General features: G+C 47.8%; 5 protein-coding genes, 1 long non-coding RNA gene and 1 other non-coding gene across 7 annotated transcripts in view; 3 read left to right on the top strand and 4 right to left on the bottom strand.

Annotated features, from left to right (window-relative positions):
• The window catches only part of LOC148163392 (leucine-rich repeat-containing protein 37A3-like), a 39,920-nt gene that overhangs the window by 8,115 nt on the left and 3,849 nt on the right, over positions 1-27,956 (top strand).
• Positions 327-2,883, top strand: LOC148163396 (uncharacterized). Its single transcript, XR_015769322.1, has 3 exons — positions 327-573; positions 2,055-2,126; positions 2,803-2,883. It is a non-coding gene; the product is annotated as an uncharacterized LOC148163396 (long non-coding RNA).
• On the top strand, positions 1,369-1,441 carry TRNAQ-CUG (transfer RNA glutamine (anticodon CUG)). The gene has a single exon. It is a non-coding gene; the product is annotated as a tRNA-Gln (tRNA).
• Positions 4,185-12,107, bottom strand: LOC148163395 (uncharacterized). Its single transcript, XM_088028172.1, is given in 10 exon segments — positions 4,185-5,143; positions 5,146-6,618; positions 6,678-6,861; positions 6,949-7,346; positions 8,589-9,353; positions 9,356-9,424; positions 9,427-9,631; positions 9,869-10,160; positions 10,476-11,185; positions 12,069-12,107. Coding segments are annotated over 10 exon segments (5,094 nt in total).
• Positions 12,201-14,580, bottom strand: LOC148163394 (leucine-rich repeat-containing protein 37A3-like). Its single transcript, XM_088028171.1, has 3 exons — positions 14,571-14,580; positions 12,996-13,240; positions 12,201-12,965 (listed from the first exon to the last, which is right to left on the bottom strand). Exons 1-3 carry the CDS (start codon positions 14,578-14,580, stop codon positions 12,201-12,203), a joined length of 1,020 nt encoding a protein of 339 aa, XP_087884297.1.
• On the bottom strand, positions 14,770-17,268 carry LOC114204298 (uncharacterized). Its single transcript, XM_088028168.1, is given in 5 exon segments — positions 14,770-16,301; positions 16,304-16,372; positions 16,375-16,579; positions 16,817-17,031; positions 17,034-17,268. Coding segments are annotated over 5 exon segments (2,256 nt in total).
• On the bottom strand, positions 18,339-20,780 carry LOC148163393 (leucine-rich repeat-containing protein 37B-like). The gene is given in 4 exon segments (XM_088028167.1): positions 18,339-18,431; positions 18,433-19,091; positions 19,094-19,402; positions 20,777-20,780. Coding segments are annotated over 4 exon segments (1,065 nt in total).

Here is a 27,956-nt window from a genome sequence, read left to right as displayed (position 1 = left end):
ATTACTAAACTGAACATTTATTAATGAACATTTTTTTAGTTCTCAAGAATATTTTTTAGTCGGGGAGAAAAAAAACCAATGGCTTTCTCTGCCACACTGCTATAGTTGTATATGGGGCTTCCGAATAGAATTTGGGAAGAGAGAGGAGGAAATGGCAGTTCTGCCAGGATTGTTGGCACCGAGAGCTGGGTTCTAGCAGAGACTTTGTGATCCAGAGAGTAGGCTTTAAATATGCATTTTGGTGCAAAGAGTGGATAGGAGTATGTGTGTGGGGCGGGGGGAGGGGAGAGAGATGGAGAGAGATGGACACAAGGAGTACATGAAAAGAAGGATTTGAATGGAAACACAGCAGAGATCAGTACTCCTAAATTAAATAAGAATTAGTGTATTTAGGGGGCACCATTACCCAGGTTTCCTCTCCCATATGGAAGTTAGTCCTAGGTAGTAAATAGTTGTAGTTATTTTGCATTTTGATGCAAAAATAACCTTTTCATTTTTCAGAATTCTCAGGGAAAATTATTTGACCGAATTACATAAGGACTCATTTGAAGGCCTACTATCACTCCAGTATTTGTAAGTTAATTAATCATTTATTATGACTTTTTAGTTATCTATAAAACAAATATGGGGTTCAAATTAGATAATTGTGACAATTTCTTCTAACAATAAAATTCTACAGTTCTGTAAGTCTGTAGGGCCCCAGCCCATCTCTAGCATTAAATATCTTCTATGCATTTTCAGTTTTTTTAATTTTATATACCAGATATAGACAGAAAAAGACCCTACAGAGCAAAAGGGGTAATGAGGTCTGAGCAATTATGGACACCCATAGGAACCTTGTTTCCTAAGTGTTCATATACCATCTGCTTACATTTATCTTTAGTTTATGGCTTATGGATCAAATCCCACCCATGGTCTGTCTTTATACAGCCTATGAGTGAAGAATGATTTTTACATTCTTAAAGGGCTATAAAAGAGAAAAGAAGAGAAAGAGAAGAATATGCAACAGAAATGGCATGTGGCCTGCAAAGCCCAAAATATTTACTATCTGGCTTTTACAGAAAAGGTTTCTAAAAGTTGGTTTAATAAAATGAGAGGAATTAAAGGTAACCTCAAATTATCACCTACAGGACAAGAAAATATAGAACACTTAGATTAATTTGAATGCCATTAACCCAGAATTTTTTTATAATTTAAGCTAAAATAAATATTTAAATATTAAATATTTAACTAAGCAGGTAAATTATGTAAGCAGTATTATCAATTATCAATACATATTAAGCTACCAAGAGAACAGATTAAGGATTTCAGTGTGGGAATTCTTATACCAATATTAAAAATAGGTGTTTAAAATGATGGTTAAGGTGTGCCTGGCTGGCTCAGTTGGTAGAGCAAGTGACTCTGGATCTCGGGGTTGTAGGTTCGAAACCCACATTGGGTATAGAGATTACTTGAGAAAAATAAAATCTTTTAAAAAAATATAAAATAAGGGGCACCTGGGTGGCACAACTGGTTGAGCATCTGACTCTTGGTTTCAGCTCAGGTCATGATCTCAGGGTCCTGAAATGGAGCCCCGCATTGGGCTCTGTGCTCAGTGCGGGGTCTGCTTGGGATTCCCTCTCCCTCTCCCTCTGCCCCTCCTACTTGTGCTCTCTCGCTCGCTCGCTCGCTCTCTTTCTCTGAAATAAATAAATAAATAAACCTTTTGAAAAAAGAAATTATAATTGTATGTGGAGATAAAAGCCTTGACCTCATAATCTAGAAATTGATGAGACCACAAAAGATCCTCTAATCAATTCTTCTGCTCTCAGGAGAGGTTACTTCCAAGATCTATCAAGATCTATAGTTGTAGATTTTATTTATGAAGATCTTGAAGGTGAGACTCTCTTAAGAGAGGTGAGGAGAGGGTAAGTGGAGTTAGGGGCTCTGGAAGGTTCAAGAAACAATTCCTGAGATTCAGAGTGTAGGCAAAAGCTACTTATTCAATACTGTCATCCTACTAATTAGATATCTAATAGATAATTGAGGCAATATTTTCCTTTTACTTTTCCTAGAGATTTATCCTGCAATAAAATACAATCTATTGAAAGACGTGCATTTGAACCGCTACCTTTTTTGCAGTTTATGTAAGTTACAAATATAATTTCATTATACTTGGAATTTTTGTTAAACTTAATTGTAAGCCTGTTTGTTAGAATCATTTTGAAATATGATTGAAATTTTATTAGTAGAAAGCTACTAAAATTATGTAGCAAATCTTTTTTGCCTGAGGCAAAGATTAGTGTGAGAATTGTATACAGATCAGACTGAATCATTCTAGAGCAGTGGTTCTCAACCGGGGTGATTTTGCACCCGGGTGACATTTGGCAGTGTCTGGAAACATTTATGGTCGTCAGACTGTAGATGAGCTACGGCATCTAGTGGGCAGAGGCCTGAGATGCTGCTAAACAACCCCCAGTGCACAGGACCGCCCCTCCTAACAAAGACGATCCAACCATAGATGTCACTAGTACCGTTGTTGTGAAACGTTTTTCTAGAGAAATAAAGATTACTTAACACAAGTATTTATTGAACATTTACTGATTTGTATCTAATGCACCACAGGTATAAACATGAAAGTATAAATCTTTCATGCAAAATTTTTTAAAAAAGTATCTTCCATAGTGAGATTTCTTCAGTGTATGGAGAGAGTATTGAGGTTATGTTTCATCATATGTAAATTGGAATCACTGCCAAAGGATAAATGTTCTGAAAGAATATCTTTTGTTCTTCTTTTGCTTGTGTCTTTTTTTTTTTTTTTAGAAATCTTGGTTGCAATTTACTCACAGAACTGAGCTTTGGAACATTTCAGGCCTGGCATGGAATGCAGTTTTTACACAAGTTGTAAGTGAAATAGAAAATGAATACATGTAAAAAAAATAACTATGTGTAAAAACACCATACAGTTATTGGTTCAGTGGGTGTAATAAGCCTAGTATGAACTCTGAAAAGTATGTCTTAAAATCTATTCATTTCTTCAGATGAGGAAACTAAGATACAAAGAGGCCAAGAGACTTGTCTGTCTCATAAATGGCACACTCCGCTTTCTCTAGTACTCAGCTTTGGTGTGGGCAATAAAGACCCCAAGCAAGTAACAGCCAAATCAGCATTATCCTGGGACTCCATGACAATGATGCTTCTCCAATAGGTGCATGGTCCTTGAAATTCCACTTTTGAATTTAACTTTGATTCCTGCTCATGTGCAAAGTTCCTAACTGCTTAAATACATGCAAAATAAAGCTTCGAAGAACTAAGTTTAGCACGGAGTTGTCCAGGGAGCAAAAGTGTGGGTCCTTCCTCATCCATCAGCTTCTTTTAAATGGTAAAGCAGAAAGAACTCCTGAAAACTTACCACAAGGCACTTCTCTCCCCAGTCACCCAGAGCTAAAAGTATATACCTCTGAAGTAAACTATCCGGGGGCAGTAGGAACCTTTGAGGTACGGAAAACGATGCGTTTATGTTAAGTTGTAGTGTGGGAAAACGTTCATAAAGAACATACATTGCTGTAGCCTAATTTCATATGCTTTCTTTCCTGACTGTTCTTCAGTAAGAAGCCTGTTATTCCCTTTCAGCTGGAAAATTCTGTGATTTCTCTATGACATATCAAGTCATAGTGGGTATGTTCAATGGCCTGAGGGGCAGTTTAGACACAAGGTGAAGATCTTCCTCTAAACCTGACTTTGGAAAAGACTATCTTACCTGTCTCGTGGTTCAGAAATACAATTTCACACCGTTTATTGTAGAATGGATGAAGGTGTTGAGGGTGTGTCTGGAGCTGAGTAACTGTTGCCGCCGACGTCCATCTGTAGCAGCCTCCTCTCTCCTCTCAATTTGCTGATGCCTCACTCGTGGAAGGAGTCCTCAGGGTCAGTTTTTTGTTTTGCCAGCACAGCAGAGAACAGGCTCATTGGGTTTCTCCACCAAGAGGTATAACGTCTCAAACTCACCACCTTTACTAAGCACGCTATAACACCAAGAGTCTCTTACGAGAGTCTGAATTTCATTATACTTAGGTGGGCAACATAGGAAAACATCGGGTGGAATCAGGTGATAAAAATTCAGGGATTCACTGAAAAACAGACCCCTGCTGAATTGGAAAACCAAGATAAGGGACAGTTGACAGAGAAAAGGTAAAAACAGAAAGTCAACATGGGTTGGGGAGATGAGGAAGGCCCAGGAAGTCCTCGAAGAAAAGGCTGCCATGGCAAGCAGGAGGCAGAGAACAAATGAGGAAAGGCAATTCTAACAAGATGGTGAAGGTGCCATTGTAGGTGCTGGGCTCTGGCACAGGCACTCTGTGGAGCCTCTGCTTTGGGCTGAAACCAGTACACGACAGCGTCTCATCTTTGCAGATACAGAGCTCACATATGTTGATGTTCGTGGTAGCATTCTCTTCTGGTTGCTCAGTTAAAGTTGCGTATGACTTTTCTGGGGTATATTTTACAAAATGCAGCACTGAATGCTGGGTTGTTAGGGGAAAAACTGTCTCAGATGACTCTGGTTGCGGACGTACAGTAATTTCCAGGTCCATAGGTGGAACCGTGACTTTAGTCAGGTTTGGATGTTGACTCTGAGCCTGTTCTGGATGGGCAAGTGTCACCTCAAGGTCCTTTGGAGGAGGAGCTATAGTCTTCTTCGTGGCTGTAGAATGTGTAGGCTCTGTAATAGGTTCTGGAGTAATGGTAAGCCCCAAGTTCACATGATGAACTGTGGTGCTGGGTGACGCTGGATGCTGACCTTGATCCTTACACGGAGTTGGAGCTGTCACCTCCTGATGGAATGGATATTGAACTACAACCTCCTTAGGTGGCTCTGGAGGCTGAGCTGGGGTCTCTTGCAAGGTTGGAGAAGGTTGAACCTCCATATCGGATCCTGCAGTTACAGTAATTTCCAGGTCCATAGCTAGAACTGTGACTTCAGTCAGGTTTGGATGTTGACTCTGAACCTGTTCTGGATGGGCAAGTGTCACCTCCAGGTCCTTTGGAGGAGGAGCGATAGTCTTCTTCATGGTTGTAGAACGTGCAGCCCCTGTAATCGGTTTTGGAGTAACGGTAATCCCCAAGTCCACATGTTGCAATGTGGTGCTGGGTGATGCTGGATGCTGCCTCGATCCTTACTTGGAGGTGGAGCTGTCACCTCCTGATGAAATGGATATTGAACAACAACCTCCTTAGGTGGCTCTGGAGGCTGAGCTGGGGTCTCTTGCATGGTTGGAGAAGTTTCAGTCTCTGTAGTAGGTTCTGGAGTGATGGTAAGCCCCAGGTCCAAAGGTTTAACCGTGACTTTATTTAAGGTTGGATGCTGAACTTGAACCTGCTCTGACTGTGGAAATGTCACGTCAAGGTCCTTTGGAGGAGTTGTAGTCTGCTGCAGGGTTGTAGACTCTTTAACTTCTGTAGTAGATTCTGGAGTTATGGTAAGCTCCAGATCCAAAGGTTGAACTGTCACATTTGGTGACCACCAATGCTGAGCTTGATCCTGATGTGGTGTTGGAACTGCTGCCTCTTGATATATGTGAGGTTGGAATACAAGTTCCTTAGTCGGCTCTGGATGCTGATCTGGGATCTCATGCATGGCTGGAGAAGGTTCAACCTCGGCAGCAGATTCTGGAGTTATGGTAAGTTCCAGGTCCAAAGGTTTAACTGTGACTTTATTTAAGGTTGGACAGTGAGACTGAACCTGCTCTGAAAGTGCAAGTGTCACCTCAAGGTCTTGTGGAGGAGATGTAGTCTTTTTCAGCGTTGTAAACTGTTCAACTTCTTTAGTGGGTTCTGGACTTACAGTAAGCTCCAGGTCCAAAGGTTGAACTGTTACATTGGGTGATGATGGATGCTGAGCTTGATCTTGACCTGGTGTCTGAACAATCTCCTCCTGATATACTGGAGATTGAGCTACAACAACCTCCTTAGGTGGCTCTGGAGGCTGAATTGGGGTCCCCCGCCTAGGTAGAGAAAGTTCAGTGTCCTTAGTGAATTCTGGAGTTATGGTAAGCCCCAGGTCCAAAGGTTGAACTGTGACTTCAGCCAAAGTTGGATGCTGAGTCTGAACCTGCTCTAGGTGTGCAAATGTCACTTCGAGGTCCTTTGGAGGAGCTATAGTTTTCTTCAGGGCTGTAGAATGTTCAAACTCTGTAGTGGGTTCTGGAGTTACGGTAAGCTCCAGGTCTAAAGGTTGAGCTGTGACTTCAGTCAAATGCTCTTGCTGAGCCTGAACGTGCTCTGGATGTGGAAGTGTCACCTCGGGGTCCTCTGGAAGAGATAGAGTCTGCTGCAGGGCCTTGGAATGCTCAGCCTCTGTAGTAGGTTCTGGAGTTACAGTAAGCTCCAGATCAACAGGTTTAACAGTGGCACTGGGCAAGTTTGAATGCTGAGCTTGCACTTGTCCTAGAGGTGGAACTGTCACCTCATTATGGACTGGAGGTTGTGCTACAACCTCCTTAGGTGGTTCTGGAGGCTGAGCTAGAGCCTCCTGCTGGGTTGGAGAAGGTTCTACCTCCTTAAGGGGCTCTAGAGGTAGAGATGGGGCTTCTTGCAGGACTGGAGAGGATTCTACCTTCTCAGGAGACTGTGGAAGCTGAGAATGGGTCTCTTGAGAGACTGGAAAAGGTTCCACTTTGTCAGGGAGTTCTAGAGGCTGAGCTGGGGCTCCTGCTGGGCTAGAGATGGTTCTACCTTCTCAGGGGGCTCTGAAGGCTGAGCTGGGGCCTCTGGCTGTGTGGGAGAAGATTCCACCTCCTTAGGGGGCTCAGGAGATATAGCTGGGGCCTGCTGGGGGACAGGGGACTGAGCTGGGGCTTCCTGCTGGGTTGGAGAAAGTTCTAACTCCTTAAGGGGCCCAGGAGATTTAGCTGGGGCCTGTTGGTGAACTGGAGACTGAGCTAGAGCCTCCTGCTGGGTTGAAGATTCTGCCTCATTAGGGGGCTCTAAAGGCTGAGCAGGGGCTTCCTGCTGGACTGGGTATGGTTCTACCTTCTCAGGGGGCTCTGGAGGCTGAGATGGGGAATCTGGCTGTGTGGGAAAAAGTTCTACCTCCTTGGGGGGCTCAGGAGATATAGCTAGGGCCTGCTGGAGGACAGAAGACTGAGCTGGAGCCTCCTGCTGGGGTGGAGGTTTGACCTTCTCAGTGGGCTTTGGAGGATGAGCTGAGACTGCATGTTCATTTGCAGATGGTTCAATCTCCTTAGGGGGCTCTGATGGCTCAGCTAGGACCTCCTGTTGGCCTGAAGCAGCTTCCACCTCGTTAGGAGGGTCTGGAGTCTGAGCTACGAGCTCCTGTTGGCCTGGAAGAGATTCATTTTTGGGGATCTCTGGAGAGTGGGAAAGAGGCTTGAACTGGATTGAGGGAAATTCAATCTGCTCAGGGGGAACTGGAGCCTGAGCAGGGATCTCCTGTTGCAGTGGAGAATGTTCAACCTTAGTTGGCACTGGAGTTATGGAAGCCTCCAGATGTATAGGTTGAACTGTGATACTGGGCAACAGTGGATGCTGAGCTTGACCGGGACCTAGAGGTGAGAATGTCACCTCATGATGTACTGGAGCCTGAGATACAATATCTGTAGAGGACTCTGGAGACTGAGCTGGGTGCTCATACTGAACTGGAGAAGGCCACATCCCCTCACTGGGCTCTGGATGCTGAGCTGGGACCGCGTGCTGGACTAGAGAAGGTTCTACACCCACAACACACACTTGAGACAGAGCTGAGCTCCACTGCTGGCTTGGAGGAAGTTCAATTTCCTCAGGAAGATCTTCAGGCTGAATTGGGACTCCCTGCTGCACTGGAAAAGGTTCAAAATTTTCAGGGGGTGCTGGAGGCTGATCTGGGACCTCCCGGTGGATTGGAGATGGTTCAATTTCCTCAGGAAGATCTTCAGGCTGAGTTGGGACTTCCTGTTGGATTGGAGAAGGTTCAGCATTTTCAGGGGGGGCTGGATGATCTCGGGCCTCCTGCTGGATTGGAGAAGGTTCAACATTTTCAGGGGGTGCTGGATGATCTCGGGCCTCCTGCTAGATTGGAGAAGGTTCAACATTTTCAGGGGGTGCTGGATGATCTCGGGCCTCCTGCTGGATTGGAGAAGGTTCCAACTGCTCAGGGAACACTGCAGACTGAGCTGAGGCCTCTTGTTGGGGTAGAAAAGTTTCAACCTCGTTAGTGGACCCTGGAGTTATGGTTAGTGCCAGATCCACAGGTTTAACAGTGACACTGGGCAACAGCAGAAGCTGAGCTTGACTCTGACCTAGAGGAGAAACTGTTACCACATGATGCTCTGGAGAGTAAGCTGGGACCTCCTCCTGTTGGGTTGGAGGAGGTTCAACCACACCGGAAGGCTCTGGATGCTGAGCTATGGCTTCCTGCTGGATGGCAGAAGGGTTAACTTCCTCAGAGGTCTGTAGATGCTGACTTGGGGCCTCCTGATGGGTTGCAGGTTTAACCTCCCCAAGGGGATTTGGATGCTGAACTGTGGCCTCTGAATGGCCTGGAGAACGTTCAGTCCCCTCAAGAGACTCTGGATACTCAGTTGGGGTCTCCGGTTGGGTTGGAAAAGGCTCACCCTCCTCTGGGACCTGAGGGTGCTGAACTGGGGACTCCTCTTGGGTTGTAGAAGGTTTGATCCCCTCAGGGGTCTGCAGGTGCTCAGCTGGGGCTTCTTGTTGGGTTGGAGAAGGTGCAACCTGCTCAGATGTCTGTGGATCCCCACCCTGGCTCTCGTCCTGGGTTGAAGATTCACCCTTCTCAGGGGTCTGTGGAAATTGGGCTGGAGCCTCCTCCTGGGATGGAGACAGTTTTCCTTCCTCAGGGGCTTGTGGATGCTGGACTGGGCTCTCCTGCTGGGTTGAAGGTTTAACTTTCTCAGGAGTCTGTGGATGATGCCCCTGGCTCTCCTCCTGTATTGAGGAAGGTTGGGCCTCTACAGGGGTCTGTGGAAGCTCAGCTGGGGCCTCCTGCTGGGGTGGGAAAGTTTCACCCTCTTCCTGGGTCTCTGGACGTTTGGCCAGGGCCTCCTCCTGGGTGGAATATGGTTCACCCTCGGGGCTCTGTGATTGCTGAGCCAGGGCCTCCTGTTGGGTTGTGGGAGGGTTAACTTCTCCAGGATCCTCGGGATGCTGAACTGGGGTTTCCTGCTGTGTTGGAGGTTTCTCCTGTGTGGTAGATTCTGGGGATTCAGTTGGAGTCTCCTGTTGAACTGGCAAAGGTTCAGCTTCCTCAGGGGACTGTAGAGGCAGAGTTAGGGCTTCATGCTGCATTGCAAATGGTTCCACTTTAAGGGGCACAGAGGGCTGAGCTGCAGCCTCATCCTGAACTGGCAAAGGTCCACCTCTGTAACGGGTTCTGGTGTTATAGTAAACTGCACATCTGCAGGTTTAACACTGACATTGGGCAGGTTAAATATTGAACATGATGGTGACCTGGAGGCGAAACGGTCACCTCATGATGCCCTAGAGGTTGAGCTGGGTGCTCCTGCTGGGTTGGAGAAGGTTCCACCTCCCCAGAAGGCAGCTCTGGAGGCTGAGCTGGTTGTTCTTGCAGGGTTGCTGAAGATTCTATCTCTCCTGGAGACTGAGCTGGGGTCTCTTGCTGGGTTGAAGATTCTGCCTCATTAGGGAGCTCTGCAGCCTGAGCTGAGGTCTCCTCCTGGGTTGAGGAAGATTCAGCTTCTCCAAAAGGCTCTGGAAGCGGAGCTGGGGGCTCCTGCTGAGCTAGAGAATGTTCTGCCTCTTCAGGATTCTCTGGGGGCTGAGCTGGGATCTCCTGCTGAGTCAGAGAAAGTTCACATTCCTCACTAGGCTCAGAAAGCAGAGCTGGTGGTTCCTGTACGCTTGGAGGCTTAGCTTCCTCAGGAGGCTCTCAAGACTGAGCTGGGGTCTCCTGCTGAGTTAGAAAAGGTTCAAGCCGCCCAGGAGACTGAGAAGGCTGAGCTGGTTGCTGCTCACTTGAAGGCTCAACCGCCTCTGGAGGCTTAGCTGAGGTCTCTTGCTGGGTTGGAGAAGGCTCTGCTTCCTCAGTCTGCTCAGGAGGCTGAGGTGGAGCCTCCTGCTGGGCTGTAGAAGATTCAACCTCCTTAGCCGGCTCTGGAGTTATGGTAAGTTCCACATCCTCAGATTTATGTGTAACACTGGAAAACCTTAAATAAGTTAGATAGTGGCTGATAGGTTGACTTATCACCTCATCACTTACTGAAGGTTGAAGTAGATACTCCATAGGAAACTATGGAACTAGAGTTGGGGCCTCCTGCTGGACTGGACTAGGTCCAGCCTCCTCGGGGCGCTCTACACGCTGAGCCAGGGTTTCTGGCTGGGCTGGGGTGGGCCCAGCCTCCTCGGGGCGCTCTGCTGGCTGAGCCGGGGCCTCCGGCTGCGCTGGGGTGTGTCCAGGCTCCTCGGGGCGCTCTGCAGGCGGAGCCGGGGCCTCCGGCTGCGCTGCATTGGGCCCAGGCTACTCGGGGCGCTCTGCTGGCGGAGCCGGGGCCTCCGGCTGCACTGGGTTGGGCCCAGGCTCCTCGGGGCGCTCTGCAGCAGGAGCCGGGGCCTCTGGCACGGCTGGGGTGGGCCCAGCAGCCTCAGGGCGCTCTGCAGGCTGAGCCGGGACCTCCGGCTTGGCTGGGATGGGCCCAGCCTCCTCGGGGAGCTCTGCTGGCCAAGCCGGCACCTCCAGCTGGACTGCAGTGGGCCCAGCCTCCTCGGGGAGATCTAGTGGCTCAACTGGGGCCTCTAGCTGGACTGGTGTAGGCACAGCATCCTCGGGGCGCTCTACAGGCTGAGCTGGGGCCTCCTGCTGGGTTGGGGAAGCCTGAGCCTCCTCGGTGCGCTCTGGAGGCTGAGTTAGAGTTACAGTGAGTACCAGATCCACAGGTTTAACAGTGACGTTGGAGAAGTTTGGCCACTGAGCTTCATTCTTACTTAGAGATGGCACATTCACCTCATGTGCTGTTGGTTGAGGTACCGTCTCCTTAGATGGCTCTGGAGGTTGAGCTTGGGCCTCCTGAGGGGTCAAAGGTTCTACTTCCTCAGGGGCCTGTGTAGGGTGATCTGAGGCTTCCTGTTGGACTGAAGGTTTGATCTCTTCAACGGTACTTGAAGGCTCAGCTGGGGCCTCCTGTGGGTTTACAGCTTCCTTAAGGATCTCTGGAGGTGGAGATGGAGACCCCTGCTGAATTGGCAAAACCAAGATAAGGGACAGTTGACAGAGAAAAGGTAAAAACAGAAAGTCAACATGGGTTGGGGAGATGAGGAAGGCCCAGGAAGACCTCGAAGAAAAGGCTGCCATGGCAAGCAGGAGGCAGAGAACAAATGAGGAAAGGCAATTCTTACAAGATGGTGAAGGTGCCATTGTAGGTGCTGGGCTCTGGCACAGGCACTCTGTGGAGCCTCTGCTTTGGGCTGAAACCAGTACACGACAGCGTCTCATCTTTGCAGATACAGAGCTCACATATGTTGATGTTCGTGGTAGCATTCTCTTCTGGTTGCTCAGTTAAAGTTGCGTATGACTTTTCTGGGGTATATTTTACAAAATGCAGCACTGAATGCTGGGTCGTTGGGGGAAAAACTGTCTCAGATGACTCTGGTTGCGGACGTACAGTAATTTCCAGGTCCATAGGTGGAACCGTGACTTTAGTCAGGTTTGGATGTTGACTCTGAGCCTGTTCTGGATGGGCAAGTGTCACCTCAAGGTCCTTTGGAGGAGGAGCTATAGTCTTCTTCGTGGCTGTAGAATGTGTAGGCTCTGTAATAGGTTCTGGAGTAATGGTAAGCCCCAAGTTCACATGATGAACTGTGGTGCTGGGTGACGCTGGATGCTGACCTTGATCCTTACACGGAGTTGGAGCTGTCACCTCCTGATGGAATGGATATTGAACTACAACCTCCTTAGGTGGCTCTGGAGGCTGAGCTGGGATCTCTTGCAAGGTTGGAGAAGGTTGAACCTCCATATCGGATCCTGCAGTTACAGTAATTTCCAGGTCCATAGCTAGAACTGTGACTTCAGTCAGGTTTGGATGTTGACTCTGAACCTGTTCTGGATGGGCAAGTGTCACCTCCAGGTCCTTTGGAGGAGGAGCGATAGTCTTCTTCATGGTTGTAGAACGTGCAGCCCCTGTAATCGGTTTTGGAGTAACGGTAATCCCCAAGTCCACATGTTGCAATGTGGTGCTGGGTGATGCTGGATGCTAACCTTGATCCTTACTTGGAGGTGGAGATGTCACCTCCTGATGAAACGGATATTGAGCTACAACCTCCTTAGGTGGCTCTGGAGGCTGAGCTGGGGTCTCTTGCATGGTTGGAGAAGTTTCAGTCTCTGTAGTAGGTTCTGGAGTGATGGTAAGCCCCAGGTCCAAAGGTTTAACCGTGACTTTATTTAAGGTTGGATGCTGAACCTGAACCTGCTCTGACTGTGGAAATGTCACCTCAAGGTCCTTTGGAGGAATTGTAGTCTGCTGCAGGGTTGTAGACTGTTTAACCTCTGTAGTAGATTCTGGAGTTTTGGTAAGCTCCAGATCCAAAGGTTGAACTGTCACATTTGGTGACCACCAATGCTGAGCTTGATCCTGATGTGGTGTTGGAACTGCTGCCTCTTGATATATGTGAGGTTGGGATACAAGTTCCTTAGTCGGCTCTGGATGCTGATCTGGGATCTCATGCATGGCTGGAGAAGGTTCAACCTCGGCAGCAGATTCTGGAGTCATGGTAAGTTCCAGGTCCAAAGGTTTAACTGTGACTTTATTTAAGGTTGGATGGTGAGACTGAACTTGCTCTGAAAGTGCAAGTGTCACCTCAAGGTCTTTTGGAGGAGATGTAGTCTTTTTCAGCGTTGTAAACTGTTCAACTTCTTTAGTGGGTTCTGGACTTACAGTAAGCTCCTGGTCCAAAGGTTGAACTGTTACATTGGGTGATGATGGATGCTGAGCTTGATCTTGACCTGGTGTCTGAACAATCTCCTCCTGATATACTGGAGATTGAGCTACAACAACCTGCTTAGGTGGCTCTGGAGGCTGAATTGGGGTCCCCCGCCTAGGTAGAGAAAGTTCAGTGTCCTTAGTGAATTCTGGAGTTATGGTAAGCCCCAGGTCCAAAGGTTGAACTGTGACTTCAGCCAAAGTTGGATGCTGAGTCTGAACCTGCTCTAGGTGTGCAAATGTCACTTCGAGGTCCTTTGGAGGAGCTATAGTTTTCTTCAGGGCTGTAGAATGTTCAAACTCTGTAGTGGGTTCTGGAGTTACGGTAAGCTCCAGGTCTAAAGGTTGAGCTGTGACTTCAGTCAAATGCTCTTGCTGAGCCTGAATGTGCTCTGGGTGTGGAAGTGTCACCTCGGGGTCCTCTGGAAGAGATAGAGTCTGCTGCAGGGCCGTGGAATGCTCAGCCTCTGTAGTAGGTTCTGGAGTTACAGTAAGCTCCAGATCAACAGGTTTAACAGTGGCACTGGGCAAGTTTGAATGCTGAGCTTGCGCTTGTCCTAGAGGTGGAACTGTCACCTCATTATGGACTGGAGGTTGTGCTACAACCTCCTTAGGTGGTTCTGGAGGCTGAGCTAGAGCCTCCTGCTGGGTTGGAGAAGGTTCTACCTCCTTAAGGGGCTCTAGAGGTAGAGATGGGGCTTCTTGCAGGACTGGAGAGGATTCTACCTTCTCAGGAGACTGTGGAAGCTGAGAATGGGTCTCTTGAGAGGCTGGAAAAGGTTCCACTTTGTCAGGGAGTTCTAGAGGCTGAGCTGGGGCTTCCTGCTGGGCTAGAGATGGTTCTACCTTCTCAGGGGGCTCTGAAGGCTGAGCTGGGGCCTCTGGCTGTGTGGGAGAAGATTCCACCTCCTTAGGGGGCTCAGGAGATATAGCTGGGGCCTGCTGGGGGACAGGGGACTGAGCTGGGGCCTCCTGCTGAGTTGGAGAAAGTTCTAACTCCTTAAGGGGCCCAGGAGATTTAGCTGGGGCCTGTTGGTGAACTGGAGACTGAGCTAGAGCCTCCTGCTGGGTTGAAGATTCTGCCTCATTAGGGGGCTCTAAAGGCTGAGCAGGGGCTTCCTGCTGGAGTGGGTATGGTTCTACCTTCTCAGGGGGCTCTGGAGGCTGAGATGGGGAATCTGGCTGTGTGGGAAAAAGTTCTACCTCCTTCGGGGGGCTCAGGAGATATAGCTAGGGCCTGCTGGAGGACAGAAGACTGAGCTGGAGCCTCCTGCTGGGGTGGAGGTTTGACCTTCTCAGTGGGCTTTGGAGGATGAGCTGAGACTGCATGTTCATTTGCAGATGGTTCAATCTCCTTAGGGGGCTCTGATGGCTCAGCTAGGACCTCCTGTTGGCCTGAAGCAGGTTCTACCTCGTTAGGAGGGTCTGGAGTCTGAGCTATGAGCTCCTGTTGGCCTGGAAGAGATTCATTTTTGGGGATCTCTGGAGAGTGGGAAAGAGGCTTGAACTGGATTGAAGAAAATTCAATCTGCTCAGGGGGAACTGGAGCCTGAGCAGGGATCTCCTGTTGCACTGGAGAATGTTCAACCTTAGTTGGCACTGGAGTTATGGAAGCCTCCAGAACTATAGGTTGAACTGTGGTACTGGGCAACATTGGATGCTGAGCTTGACCGGGACCTAGAGGTGAGAATGTCACCTCATGATGTACTGGAGCCTGAGATACAATATCTGTAGAGGACTCTGGAGACTGAGCTGGGTGCTCATACTGAACTGGAGAAGGCCCGATCTCCTCACTGGGCTTTGGACGCTGAGCTGGGACCGCGTGCTGGACCTAGAGAAGGTTCTACACCCACAACAGACACTTGAGACAGAGCTGAGCTTCACTGCTGGCTTGGAGGAAGTTCAATTTCCTCAGGAAGATCTTCAGGCTGAATTGGGACTCCCTGCTGCACTGGAAAAGGTTCATAATTTTCAGGGTTGCTGGAGGCTGATCTGGGACCTCCCGCTGGATTGGAGATGGTTCAATTTCCTCAGGAAGATCTTCAGGCTGAGTTGGGACTTCCTGTTGGATTGGAGAAGGTTCAACATTTTCAGGGGGTGCTGGATGATCTCGGGCCTCCTGCTGGATTGGAGAAGGTTCCAACTGCTCAGGGAACACTGCAGACTGAGCTGAGGCCTCTTGTTGGGGTAGAAAAGTTTCAACCTCGTTAGTGGACCCTGGAGTTATGGTTAGTGCCAGATCCACAGGTTTAACAGTGACACTGGGCAACAGCAGAAGCTGAGCTTGACTCTGACCTAGAGGAGAAACTGTTACCACATGATGCTCTGGAGAGTAAGCTGGGACCTCCTCCTGTTGGGTTGGAGGAGGTTCAACCACACCGGAAGGCTCTGGATGCTGAGCTATGGCTTCCTGCTGGATGGCAGAAGGGTTAACTTCCTCAGAGGTCTGTAGATGCTGACTTGGGGCCTCCTGATGGGTTGCAGGTTTAACCTCCCCAAGGGGATTTGGATGCTGAACTGTGGCCTCTGAATGGCCTGGAGAACGTTCAGTCCCCTCAAGAGACTCTGGATACTCAGTTGGGGTCTCCGGTTGGGTTGGAAAAGGCTCACCCTCCTCTGGGACCTGAGGGTGCTGAACTGGGGACTCCTCTTGGGTTGTAGAAGGTTTGATCCCCTCAGGGGTCTGCAGGTGCTCAGCTGGGGCTTCTTGTTGGGTTGGAGAAGGTGCAACCTGCTCAGATGTCTGTGGATCCCCACCCTGGCTCTCGTCCTGGGTTGAAGATTCACCCTTCTCAGGGGTCTGTGGAAATTGGGCTGGAGCCTCCTCCTGGGATGGAGACAGTTTTCCTTCCTCAGGGGCTTGTGGATGCTGGACTGGGCTCTCCTGCTGGGTTGAAGGTTTAACTTTCTCAGGAGTCTGTGGATGATGCCCCTGGCTCTCCTCCTGTATTGAGGAAGGTTGGGCCTCTACAGGGGTCTGTGGAAGCTCAGCTGGGGCCTCCTGCTGGGGTGGGAAAGTTTCACCCTCTTCCTGGGTCTCTGGACGTTTGGCCAGGGCCTCCTCCTGGGTGGAATATGGTTCACCCTCGGGGCTCTGTGATTGCTGAGCCAGGGCCTCCTGTTGGGTTGTGGGAGGGTTAACTTCTCCAGGATCCTCGGGATGCTGAACTGGGGTTTCCTGCTGTGTTGGAGGTTTCTCCTGTGTGGTAGATTCTGGGGATTCAGTTGGAGTCTCCTGTTGAACTGGCAAAGGTTCAGCTTCCTCAGGGGACTGTAGAGGCAGAGTTAGGGCTTCATGCTGCATTGCAAATGGTTCCACTTTAAGGGGCACAGAGGGCTGAGCTGCAGCCTCATCCTGAACTGGCAAAGGTCCACCTCTGTAATGGGTTCTGGTGTTATAGTAAACTGCACATCTGCAGGTTTAACACTGACATTGGGCAGGTTAAATATTGAACATGATGGTGACCTGGAGGTGAAACGGTCACCTCATGATGCCCTAGAGGTTGAGCTGGGTGCTCCTGCTGGGTTGGAGAAGGTTCCACCTCCCCAGAAGGCAGCTCTGGAGGCTGAGCTGGTTGTTCTTGCAGGGTTGCTGAAGATTCTATCTCTCCTGGAGACTGAGCTGGGGTCTCTTGCTGGGTTGAAGATTCTGCCTCATTAGGGAGCTCTGCAGCCTGAGCTGAGGTCTCCTCCTGGGTTGAGGAAGATTCAGCTTCTCTAAAAGGCTCTGGAAGCGGAGCTGGGGGCTCCTGCTGAGCTAGAGAATGTTCTGCCTCTTCAGGATTCTCTGGGGGCTGAGCTGGGATCTCCTGCTGAGTCAGAGAAAGTTCACATTCCTCACTAGGCTCAGAAAGCAGAGCTGGTGGTTCCTGTACGCTTGGAGGCTTAACTTCCTCAGGAGGCTCTCAAGACTGAGCTGGGGTCTCCTGCTGAGTTAGAAAAGGTTCAACCCGCCCAGGAGACTGAGAAAGCTGAGCTGGTTGCTGCTCACTTGAAGGCTCAACCTCCTCTGGAGGCTTAGCTGAGGTCTCTTGCTGGGTTGGAGAAGGCTCTGCTTCCTCAGTCTGCTCAGGAGGCTGAGGTGGAGCCTCCTGCTGGGCTGTAGAGATTCAACCTCCTTAGCCGGCTCTGGAGTTATGGTAAGTTCCACATCCGCTGATTTATGTGTAACACTGGAAAACCTTAAATAAGTTAGATAGTGGCTGATAGGTTGACTTATCACCTCATCACTTACTGAATGTTGAAGTAGGTACTCCATAGGAAACTGTGGAACTAGAGTTGGGGCCTCGTTCTGGACAGGACTAGGTCCAGCCTCCTCGGGGCACTCTACAGGCTGAGCCATGGTTTCTGGCTGGGCTGCTGTGGGCCCAGCCTCCTCGGGGCTCTTTGCAGGCGGAGCCGGGTCCTCGTGCTGGGCTGTGGTGGGCCCAGCCTCCTCGGGGCGCTCCGCTGCCTGAGTCGGGGCCTCCGGCTGGGCTGGGTTGAGCCCAGGCTCCTCGGGGTGCTCTGCAGTCGGAGCTGGGGCCTCCGGCTGGGCTGTGGTTGGCCCAGCCTCCTCGGGGCTCTCCGTTGGCTGAGCCGGGGCCTCCGGCTGCGCTGGGGTGGGCCCAGGCTCCTCGGGGCGCTCTGCAGGCGGAGCCGGGTCCTCCAGCTGGGCTAGGGTGGGCCCAGCCTCCTCGGGGCGCTCTGCAGGCGGACCGGGGCCTCCGGCTGCACTGGGTTGGGCCCAGGCTCCTCGGGGCGCTCTGCAGGCAGAGCCGGGGCCTCCGGCTGCGCTGGGGTGGGCCCACACTCCTCGGGTCGCTCTGCAGGCGGAGCCGGGTCCCTGGCTGGGCTGGGGTGGGCGCAGCCGCCTCGGGGCGCTCTGCAGTGGGAGCCGGGTCCTCCGGCTGGGCTACGGTGGGCCCAGCCTCCTCGGGGCGCTCTGCTGGCTAAGTCGGGGCCTCCGGCTGGACTTCGGTGGGCCCAGCCTTCTCCGGGCGCTCCGCAGGCTGACCCGTTTCCTCCGGCTTGGCTGGGATGGGCCCAGCCTCCTCAGGGAGCTCTGCTGGCCAAGCCGGCACCTCCGGCTGGACTGCAGTGGGCCCAGCCTCCTCGGGGAGCTCTAGTGGCTCAACTGGGGCCTCTAGCTGGACTGGTGTAGGCACAGCCTCCTCGGGGTGCTCTACAGGCTGACCTGGGCCCTCCTGCTGGGTTGGAGAAGCCTGAGCCTCCTTGGTGCGCACTGGTGGCTGATTTAGAGTTACAGTAAGTACAGATCCACAGGTTTAACAGTGACGTTGGAGAAGTTTGGCCACTGAGCTTCATCCTTACTTAGAGTTGGCACATTCACCTCATGTGCTGTTGGTTGAGGTACCGTCTCCTTAGATGGCTCTGGAGGTTGAGCTGGGGCCTCCTGAGGGTTCAAAGGTTCTACTTCCTTAGGGGCCTGTGTAGGTTGATCTGAGGCTTCCTGTTGGACTTTCGAAGGTTTGATCTCTTCATGGGTACTTGAAGGCTCAGCTGGGGCCTCCTGTGGGTTTACAGCTTCCTTAAGGATCTCTGGAGGCGGAGATGGAGACCCCTGCTGAATTGGAGATGTTTCTATCTCTTCAGGGGGCTCTGGATGTTGGGCCTTTGACTCCACCTGAGACAAAAAAGATTCAGCTTCCTCAGGCAACTCTAGATGATTTGGGGTCTTCTGCCGGAGTGGAGGAATTTCAACCTCCTCAGGGAGCTTTGGAGGTTGATCTGATCCCCCTGGGAAATCCATTGGTAGGTTCTCCTCAGGATATAGGATATCCATACTGGAATCTGAATAATCATCCTGCAACTCTTGTTCTAGGTGGTCTTTATTTGTAAATTGGTTTGGAGTTCCAACAACTTTGGCAAGCCTTTGATGCTGAGCTAGATCTTTCTCCAGGTTTGGGCGTGAAACAGTGAACTTTGTTGGCTTTGAACTGTGACTATCCAGAGGCGGAGCAAGTATTTCAAATGATTGGTGATCTTCAGCCTGATCTAGACCTACAGTTTTAATCTTACTTTGGAGTGGAGGAGGCGGAGCTATGGTCTGATTCTGATCCCAACCTAGCCTTGGAACCACCTCTGGGAACCCTTCAAAAAGCTGGGTTAGCTTGTCATTCAGATCCTGATCTGCCTCTGGGGGCAGCTCACCAACTATATCGTGTCCGGAAACGGAACCAAAGTTTCAGTCAACTCCTTAGGCAGCGCCCACATCTGGGCTGGAGCTGAGGACCCCAAGTAATGAAAGACCCCCGGCTCTGCTGGGGGTGTAAGTACCTGGGGCGATTCGGGCGGGAATTTAGAGGAGTGCGAAGACCAGGTCTCAGTGGGCCCCAGGAGGTCGGCGGTCAGCTGGGCAGGGTCCAGGGCCCACTCGGGAGGCTGAGCTGCCTGGACCAGCAGACACGATGATTGCCACGTGAGGAGGAGCAGCAGGACCCAGAGGCGCAGTCGGGAGATGACACGCGGAGGCTCTGGGGCGCAGCGAACCAGGTCAGGGCCTCTAGCTGGACTGCGGTGGGCGCAGCCTCCTCGGGGCGCTCTGCTGGCTGAGCCGGGGCCTCCGGCTGGATTGCGGTGGGCCGAGCCTCCTCGGGGCGCTCTGCTGGCGGAGCTGGGGCCTTCGGCTGCGCTGGGGTGGGCCCAGCCTCCTCGGGGCGCTCTGCAGGCGGAGCCGGGGCCTCCGGTTGCGCTGGGGTGGCCCAGGCTCCTCGGGGCGCTCTACAGGCGCAGCCGGGGCTTCCGGCTGCGCTGGGGTGGGCCCAGCCTCCTCCGGGCTCTCCGCAGGCTGAGCCGGCACCTCCGGCTGGACTGGAGTGTGCCCAGCCACCTCGGGGATCTCCCGCTGCGCGCAAGTGGAAGCCGAACCGTTATGGCAGCCCCGTGATGCGCGCACTGTTAGCAACTGCGCACCCCAACGCATAAATATTTGTTGAATGAGTAAGTGACAGGTATCAATATGCAAACATACTACCTTTATTTAAAACAAATTGTCCATTTATAATCACTGATGAGGATAAGTACAACTTAATAATAAATAATAATGTCTTTATACTAATAATAAATAAATGTCTTTCTCCAGCCCCACCCCTTAATTTGTGACTCAATCTCAATCTTTTGAGACAAGAACTTTCTGAGAATTTCATAAAAGCTATGGACCTTTTCCCTAGAAAACTGCACTTTCTTGAATATCTGCAAAGGTGTGCACGTGATTTCAATTTGGGAATCATCCCTTCAGGGCACAGGTCTGTGAGGAGAATGGATTGAGTTCGGAGGAGGGCCAAACTTGGATGGATAATAAAATGATATATCACATATTGGTTGTAGATATCTCAAAATATCATTTATTCTCATCACTACCTTGAAGTTATAATTGTTATTGTACCTACCAGTATATCTTGTTATTTAACGTGTTAACAGAAGCAGGTTTATTGCTATATCACTAACCTTTTTTTAAAAAATATTTTGAAAACTGTATTTCAATATAATTTCCTTTTACTATATATTTTAAATTATTATACATTTAAAAACATTATCCCAAGAACACAGGCTTCTGCAGATCATCACATAGATATATAGAAAAAAAAGGTTAAAAATCCTGCCCCAGGGGACCAGTGATCCATAGTTAGGAACCTCTGCCTCAAGCTGAATTAGAAATCTGCAAATCTTACTGGATTCATGTTCTAGTATACAAACTCCCAAACACATGCTTTTGAAAAATTAATTTTTAAATTTCTATTTATTTTCTAAAAATATGTTTTATATATATGTATTCACATGGCTCAAAATTCAAAAGGTATATAGTACATAATTCAAAGTTTTTCTGCTACTCCTGTCCCTCAGCCTACCCATCGCCCTCCACTCCCTAAAGAAAAGTAATGTTATTTATTTCTTGGGCCAAATTACTTTCAGTTTCCTTACAAGTATGGGAAATAAAATCTCCAAGTCAGACACTATCATGGGGAAATACAAATTATAAATAGTATCTAAGAAATTCATAAAATAAAAGAAAATTTGCTTGGTTTTAGCCTTTCTCCCTTACCGATAAGATATCAGACGAAGGGTGGGGGATCTACTTTAGTGGGATCATAATTCTTATGTTTAGATTACTATGACTACTATGTCTTTTATTACTAATTCAGGAGTCATTTATGACTTATCTACTCAAGTTGAACTAATGATACGATACACAAGCTGTCATGAAAAATGCCAGTTAATTGCTTTGAGTGTAATGTTTTTTCCAAAATCATTTGTGTCTACATTGACTTTTTCTACAAATCAATTAAAAAAAGATAACAAGGGGGCGGAGCAAGATGGCGGAGGAGTAGGAGACCTAGATTTCGTCTGGTCTCAGGAATTCAGCTGAATAGGGATCAAACCATTCTGAACACCTACGAACTCAACAGGAGATCGAACAGGAGAGTAGCAACAACTCTCTGAACAGAGAAGCGACCACTTACTGGAAGGTAGGCCGTGCAGAGAAGTGAATCCGAGGCGATATTCGGGAGGATAGACGGCGGGGGAGGGGCCTCCGCCGGCCGCTTCTGGCAAGTGCTAGAGCCACGGAGCACAAAATCGGACCTTTTAGAAGTCGGCTCCGCTGAGGGACGTCGTTCCAGTGGCTAAGCGGGGGTGGAACCCTCCCGGGACCATGGGTCACAGAAAGACCGGGGGAGCCTGAGTGCGCCAGAGCTCCCAGGTATCGGAGTGGGGAAGCCGGCTGCAGAGACGGAGCTGAGGCGCGGGCTCTCAGCTTGGGGTTGCCATAAACTGTGATCCGCGGCCCAGTCGGGCCACTGCTCCTGCAGCAGGGACCCAACAAGCGGCAAATCTGGGGAGACTCCCCTTCCTTCCTGGGCAGGAGCGGCACGGGAACGCACCGCAGGGATCTGCTGGGTTTGGAGACTCCACACGGGGTCGGGTGCCAGAGATACAAACACTCGGTCACAGGCTGGGTGAGCACGGAGAGCGACCGGAGACCAGGGACAAGGGAGTGACTGCTTTTCTCTGGGGGCGCACTGAGGAGCGGAGCCCCGAGTTCTCGGCTCCTCCGGGTGGAGATTGGGAGGCCACCATTTTTGCCCTGGCCCTCCAAGGCTGTATGGAGAGCTTGCAGGGAACAAAAGCTCCTGAGATCAAACCCGAGCAGCTTGCTTAGCCCGGACTGACAAGGGCGGGGCAATTCAGCCTCCGGCAAAGACATTTGGAAACCACGGCATCAGGGCCCTCCCCCAGAAGATCAGCACGAACAGCCAGCAAGCCAAGACCAAGTTTACCGATCAAGGAGAACGGGAGAACTCCAGCGCTAGGGGAATACTGCACATAGAATTCATGGCTTTTTTTTACCATGATTCATTAGTTCATCAAAGTTAATTTTTGTTAACTTTTTTTTTTCTTTTTCCCCTTTTCAACCAATATCTTATCAATCTCTTTAAAAAAAAACATTTTTTATTTTTCATTTTTAGAGTCATATTTTATCCCTTCATAGTAGTTACCCTTATTTTTGGCATATATATATAAGTTCTCTCTTTAAAATTTTGAGATACAGTTTCTTCTAACAGATCAAAATATACCCTAAATCACTAGCGTATGGCTCTGTTCTACTCTCCTGCCTGATCACATTCTCTCCCTTTTTTCTTTTCTTTTTTTAAAATCTTCTTTCTTTTTTCAAACAACTTCTTATCTTATCAAGTCCTTTTATAAAATCTTTTATAATTTTCATCTTTACAGTCATCTTCTATCCTTTCATTGTATCAACCCTTATTTTGTACATATATGTCTTTCTTCCTTTAAAATTTTAGGAGGCACTTTTTTCTAACAGACCAAAATATGCCCAAAATCTAGTGTGTGGCACTGATCTATGCAGTAGCCTGATCATATTTGATCATATTCTGCTTTTTTTTGTATTGTTCTGTTTTTGTTTTTATCTTTTTTTCTTTTTTTTTCTTTCTCTTTCTTTTTTCTTTCTTTCCCTTTCTTTTCCCCTGGCTTCAGGTCTTTTCTGATTTGTATACAGTATATTTGCTGGGGACGTTGTAAACCTGTTAGCATTTTGTTCTCTCATTCATCTATTCTCCTCTGGACAAAATGACAAGATGAAAAAAATCACCTCAGCAAAAAGAACAAGAGGTAGTACCGTCAGCCAGGGACCTACTCAATACGGACATTAGTACGATGTCGGACCTAGAGTTCAGAATCATGACTTTAAAGATACTAGCTGGGCTTGAAAAAAGCGTGGAAGTTATTAGAGAAACCCTTTCTGGAGAAATAAAAGAACTAAAAACTAATCAAGTCGAAATCAAAAAGGCTATTGATGAGGTGAAATAAAAAATGGGGGCAATAACTACTAGGATAAATGAGGCAGAAGAGAGAATCAGTGATATAGAAGACCAAATGATGGAAAATAAAGAGGCTGAGAAAAAGAGGGAGAAAGAACTACAGGATCACGAGGGCAGAATTCGAGAGATAAGTGATATGATAAGACGAAACAACATTAGCATAATTGGGATCCCAGAAGAAGAAGAAAGAGAGAGAGGGGCAGAAGGTATATCGGAGCAAATAATAGCAGAGAACTTCCCTAATGTGAGGAAGGAAACAGGCATCAAAATCCAGGAGGCACAGAGAACCCCTCTCAAAATCAATAATAATAGGTCAACACCCCGACATCTAATATTAAAACTTACAAGTCTCAGAGACAAAGAGAAAATCCTGAAAACAGCTCGGGAGAAGAGATATGTAACCTACAATGGTAAAAATATTAGATTGGCAACAGACCTATCCACAGAGACCTGGCAGGCCAGAAAGGACTGGCACGATATCTTCAGAGCACTAAACGAGAAAAATATGCAGCCAAGAATACTATATCCAGCTAGGCTGTCATTGAAAATAGAAGGAGAGATAAAAAGCTTCCAGAACAAACAAAAACTAAAGGAATTTGCAAACACGAAACCAGCCCTCCAAGAAATATTGAGAGGGGTCCTCTAAGCAAAGAGAGAGCCTAAAAGCAGCAAAGATCAGAAAGGAACACAGACAACATACAGTAACAGTCACCTTACAGGCAATACAATGGCACTAAATTCATACCTTTCAATAGTCACCCTGAATGTAAATGGGCTAAATGCTCCAATCAAAAGACACAGGCTATCAGATTGGATTAAAAAACAAGACCCATTCATATGCTGTCTGCAAGAGACTCATTTTAGACCCAAAGACACCCCCAGACTGAAAGTGAAGGGGTGGAAAACCATTTACCATGCTAATGGACACCAAAAGAAAGCTGGGGTGGCAATCCTTATATCAGACAAACTAGATTTTAAAACAAAGACTGTAATAAGAGATGAGGAAGGACACTATATCCTACTTAAAGGGTCTATCCAACAAGAAGATCTAACAATTGTAAATATCTATGCCCCGAACATGGGAGCGGCCAATTATATAAGGCAATTAATAACAAAAGCAAAGGAACACATTGACAACAACACAATAATAGTGGGGGACTTTAACACCCCCCTGACTGAAATGGACAGATCCTCTAAGCAAAAGATCAACAAGGAAATAAAGACTTTAAATGACACACTGGACCAAATGGACTTCATAGACATATTCAGAACATTCCACCCCAAAGCAACGGAATACACATTCTTCTCTAGTGCCCATGGAACATTCTCCAGAATTGATTACATCCTAGGTCACAAATCAGGTCTCAACCAGTACCAAAAGATTGGGATCATTCCCTGCATATTTTCAGACCACAATGCTTTGAAACTAGAACTCAATCACAAGAGGAAAGTCAGAAAGACCTCAAATACATGGAGGCTAAAGAGCATCCTATTAAAGAATGAATGGGTCAACCAGGAAATTAAAGAAGAATTAAAAAAATTCATGGAAACCAATGAAAATGAAAACACAACTGTCCAAAATCTTTGGGATACAGCAAAGGCAGTCCTGAGAGGAAAGTATATAGCAATACAAGCCTTTCTCAAGAAACAAGAAAGGTCTCAAATACACAACCTAACCCTACACCTAAAGGAGCTGGAGAAAGAACAGCAAATAAAGCCTAAACCCAGCAGGAGAAGAGAAATCATAAAGATCAGAGCAGAAATCAATGAACTAGAAACCAAAAGAACAGTAGAACAGATCCACGAAACTAGGAGCTGGTTCTTTGAAAGAATTAACAAGATTGATAACCCCCTGGCCAGACTGATCCAAAAGAAAAGAGAAATGACCCAAATCAACAAAATCATGAATGAAAGAGGAGAGATCACAACCAACACCAAAGAAATACAAACAATTATAAGAACATATTATGAGTAACTCTATGCCACCAAATTAGATAACCTGGAAGAAATGGGTGCATTCCTAGAGATCTATCAACTACCAAAATTGAACCAGGAAGAAATAGAAAACCTGAACAGACCTATAACCACTAAGTAAATTGAAGCAGTCATCAAAAATCTCCCAAGAAACAAAAGCCCAGGGACAGATGGCTTCCCAGGGGAATTCTATCACACATTTAAAGAAGAATTAATACCTATTCTCCTGAAACTGTTCCAAAAAATAGAAATGGAAGGGAAACTTCCAAATTCATTTTATGAGGCCAGCATTACCTTGATCCCAAAACCAGACAAAGACCCCATCAAAAAGGAGAATTACAGACCAATATCCTTGATGAACATGGATGCAAAAATTCTCACCAAAATACTAGCCAATAGGATCCAACAGTACATTAAAAGGATTATTCACCAAGACCAAGTGGGATTTATTCCTGGGCTGCAAGGCTGGTTCAACATCTGCAAATCAATCAACGTGATACAATACATCAACAAAAGAAAGAACAAGAATCATATGATCCTCTCAATAGATGCAGAAAAAGCATTTGACAAACTACAGCATTCTTTCTTGATCAAAACTCTTCAGAGTATAGGGATAGAGGGTACATACCTCAATATCATAAAAGCCATCTACAAAAAACCTACAGCGAATATCATTCCCAATGGGGAAAAGCTGAGAGCTTTTCCCCTAAGGTCAGGAACGCGGCAGGGATGTCCACTCTCACCACTGCTATTCAACATAGTATTAGAAGTCCTAGCCACAGCAATCAGACAACAAAAAGAAATGAAAGGCATCCAAATCGGCAAAAAGGAAGTCAAACTCTCACTCTTTGCAGATGATATGATACTGTATGTGGAAAACCCAAAAGACTCCACCCCAAAACTGCTAGAACTCATACAGGAGTTCAGTCAAGTAGCAGGCTATAAAATCAATGCACAGAAATCAGTGGCATTCCTATACACCAACAACAAGACAGAAGAGAGACAAATCAAGGAGTCGATCCCACTCACAATTGCACCCAAAACCATAAGATACCTAGGAATAAATTGAACCAAAGAGGCAATGGATCTGTACTCAGAAAACTATAAAATACTCAGGAAAGAAATTGAAGAAGATCACAAAGAAATGGAAAAACGTTCCATGCTCATGGATTGGGAGAATCAACATTGTGAAGATGTCAATGCTACCTAGAGCAATCTACACATTCAATGCAATCCCCATCAAAATACCATCCACTTTTTTCAAAGAAATGGAACAAATCATCCTAAAATTTGTATGGAACCAGAAGAGACCCCGAATAGCCAGAGGAATATTGAAAAAGAAAAGCAAAGCTGGCGGCATCACAATTCCGGACTTCCAGCTCTATTACAAAGCTGTCATCATCAAGACAGTATGGTACTGGCACAAAAACAGACACATAGATCAATGGAACAGAATCGAGAGCCCAGAAATGGACCCTCAACTCTATGGTCAACTTGTCTTTGACCAAGCAGGAAAGAATGTCCAGTGGAAAATAGACAGTCTCTTCCACAAATGGTGTTGGGAAAATTGGACAGCCACATGCAGAAGAATGAAACTGGACCATTTCTTTACACCACACACAAAAATAGACTCCAAATGGTTTAAAGACCTAAACGTGAGACAGGAGTCCATCCAAATCCTAAAGGAGAACACAGGTAGCAACCTCTTCGACCTCAGCCGCAGCAACTTCTTCCTAGAAACATCACCAAAGGCACAGGAAGCCAGGGCAAAAATGAACTATTGGGATTTCATCAAGATAAAAAGCTTTTGCACAGCAAAAGAAACAGTCCACAAAACCAAAAGACAACCGACAGAATGGGAGAAAATATTTGCAAATGACATATCAGATAAAGGGCTAGTATCCAAAACCTATAAAGAACTTATCAAACTCAGCACCCAAAGAACAAATAATCCAATCAAGAAATGGGCAGAAGACATGAACAGACATTTTTCCAAAGAAGACATCCAAATGGCCAACAGGCATATGAAAAAGTGCTCAACATCGCTCGGCATCAGGGAAATCCAAATCAAAACCTCAATGAGATACCACCTCACACCCGTCAGAATGGCTAAAATTAACAAGTCAGGGAACGGCAGATGTTGGCGGGGATGTGGAGAAAGGGGAACCCTCCTACACTGTTGGTGGGAATGCAAGCTGGTGCAACCCCTCTGGAAAACAGTATGGAGGTTCCTCAAACAGTTGAAATTAGAGCTACCATTCGATCCAGCAATTGCACTACGGGGTATTTACCCCAAAGATACAAATGTAGGGACCCGAAGGGGTACGTGCACCCCAATGTTTATAGCAGCAATGTCCACAATAGCCAAACTGGAAAGAGCCAAGATGTCCATCGACAGATGAATGGCTAAAGAAGATGTGGTATATATACACAATGGAATATTATGCAGCCATCAAAAGGAAAGAGATCTTGCCATTTGCAATGACGTGGATGGAACTGGAGGGTGTTATGCTGAGTGAAATAAGTCAATCAGAGAAAGACATGTATCATATGACCTCACTGATATGAGGAATTCTTAATCTCAGGAACAAACTGAGGGTTGCTGGAGTGGTCGGGGGTGGGAGGGATGGGGTCGCTGGGTGATAGACATTGGGGAAGATATGTGCTACGGTGAGCGCTGTGAATTGTGTAAGACTGTTGAATCACAGATCTGTAC

This window comes from Eumetopias jubatus, unplaced genomic scaffold, assembly GCF_037043125.1.
Source record: "Eumetopias jubatus isolate StellerSeaLion01/CBP00866 unplaced genomic scaffold, mEumJub1_p1.0 scaffold_10, whole genome shotgun sequence".
Taxonomy (NCBI): domain Eukaryota; kingdom Metazoa; phylum Chordata; class Mammalia; order Carnivora; family Otariidae; genus Eumetopias; species Eumetopias jubatus.
The sequence above is the reverse complement of the archived record's forward strand: the minus strand, read 5'-3'. Positions and strand labels throughout refer to the sequence as shown.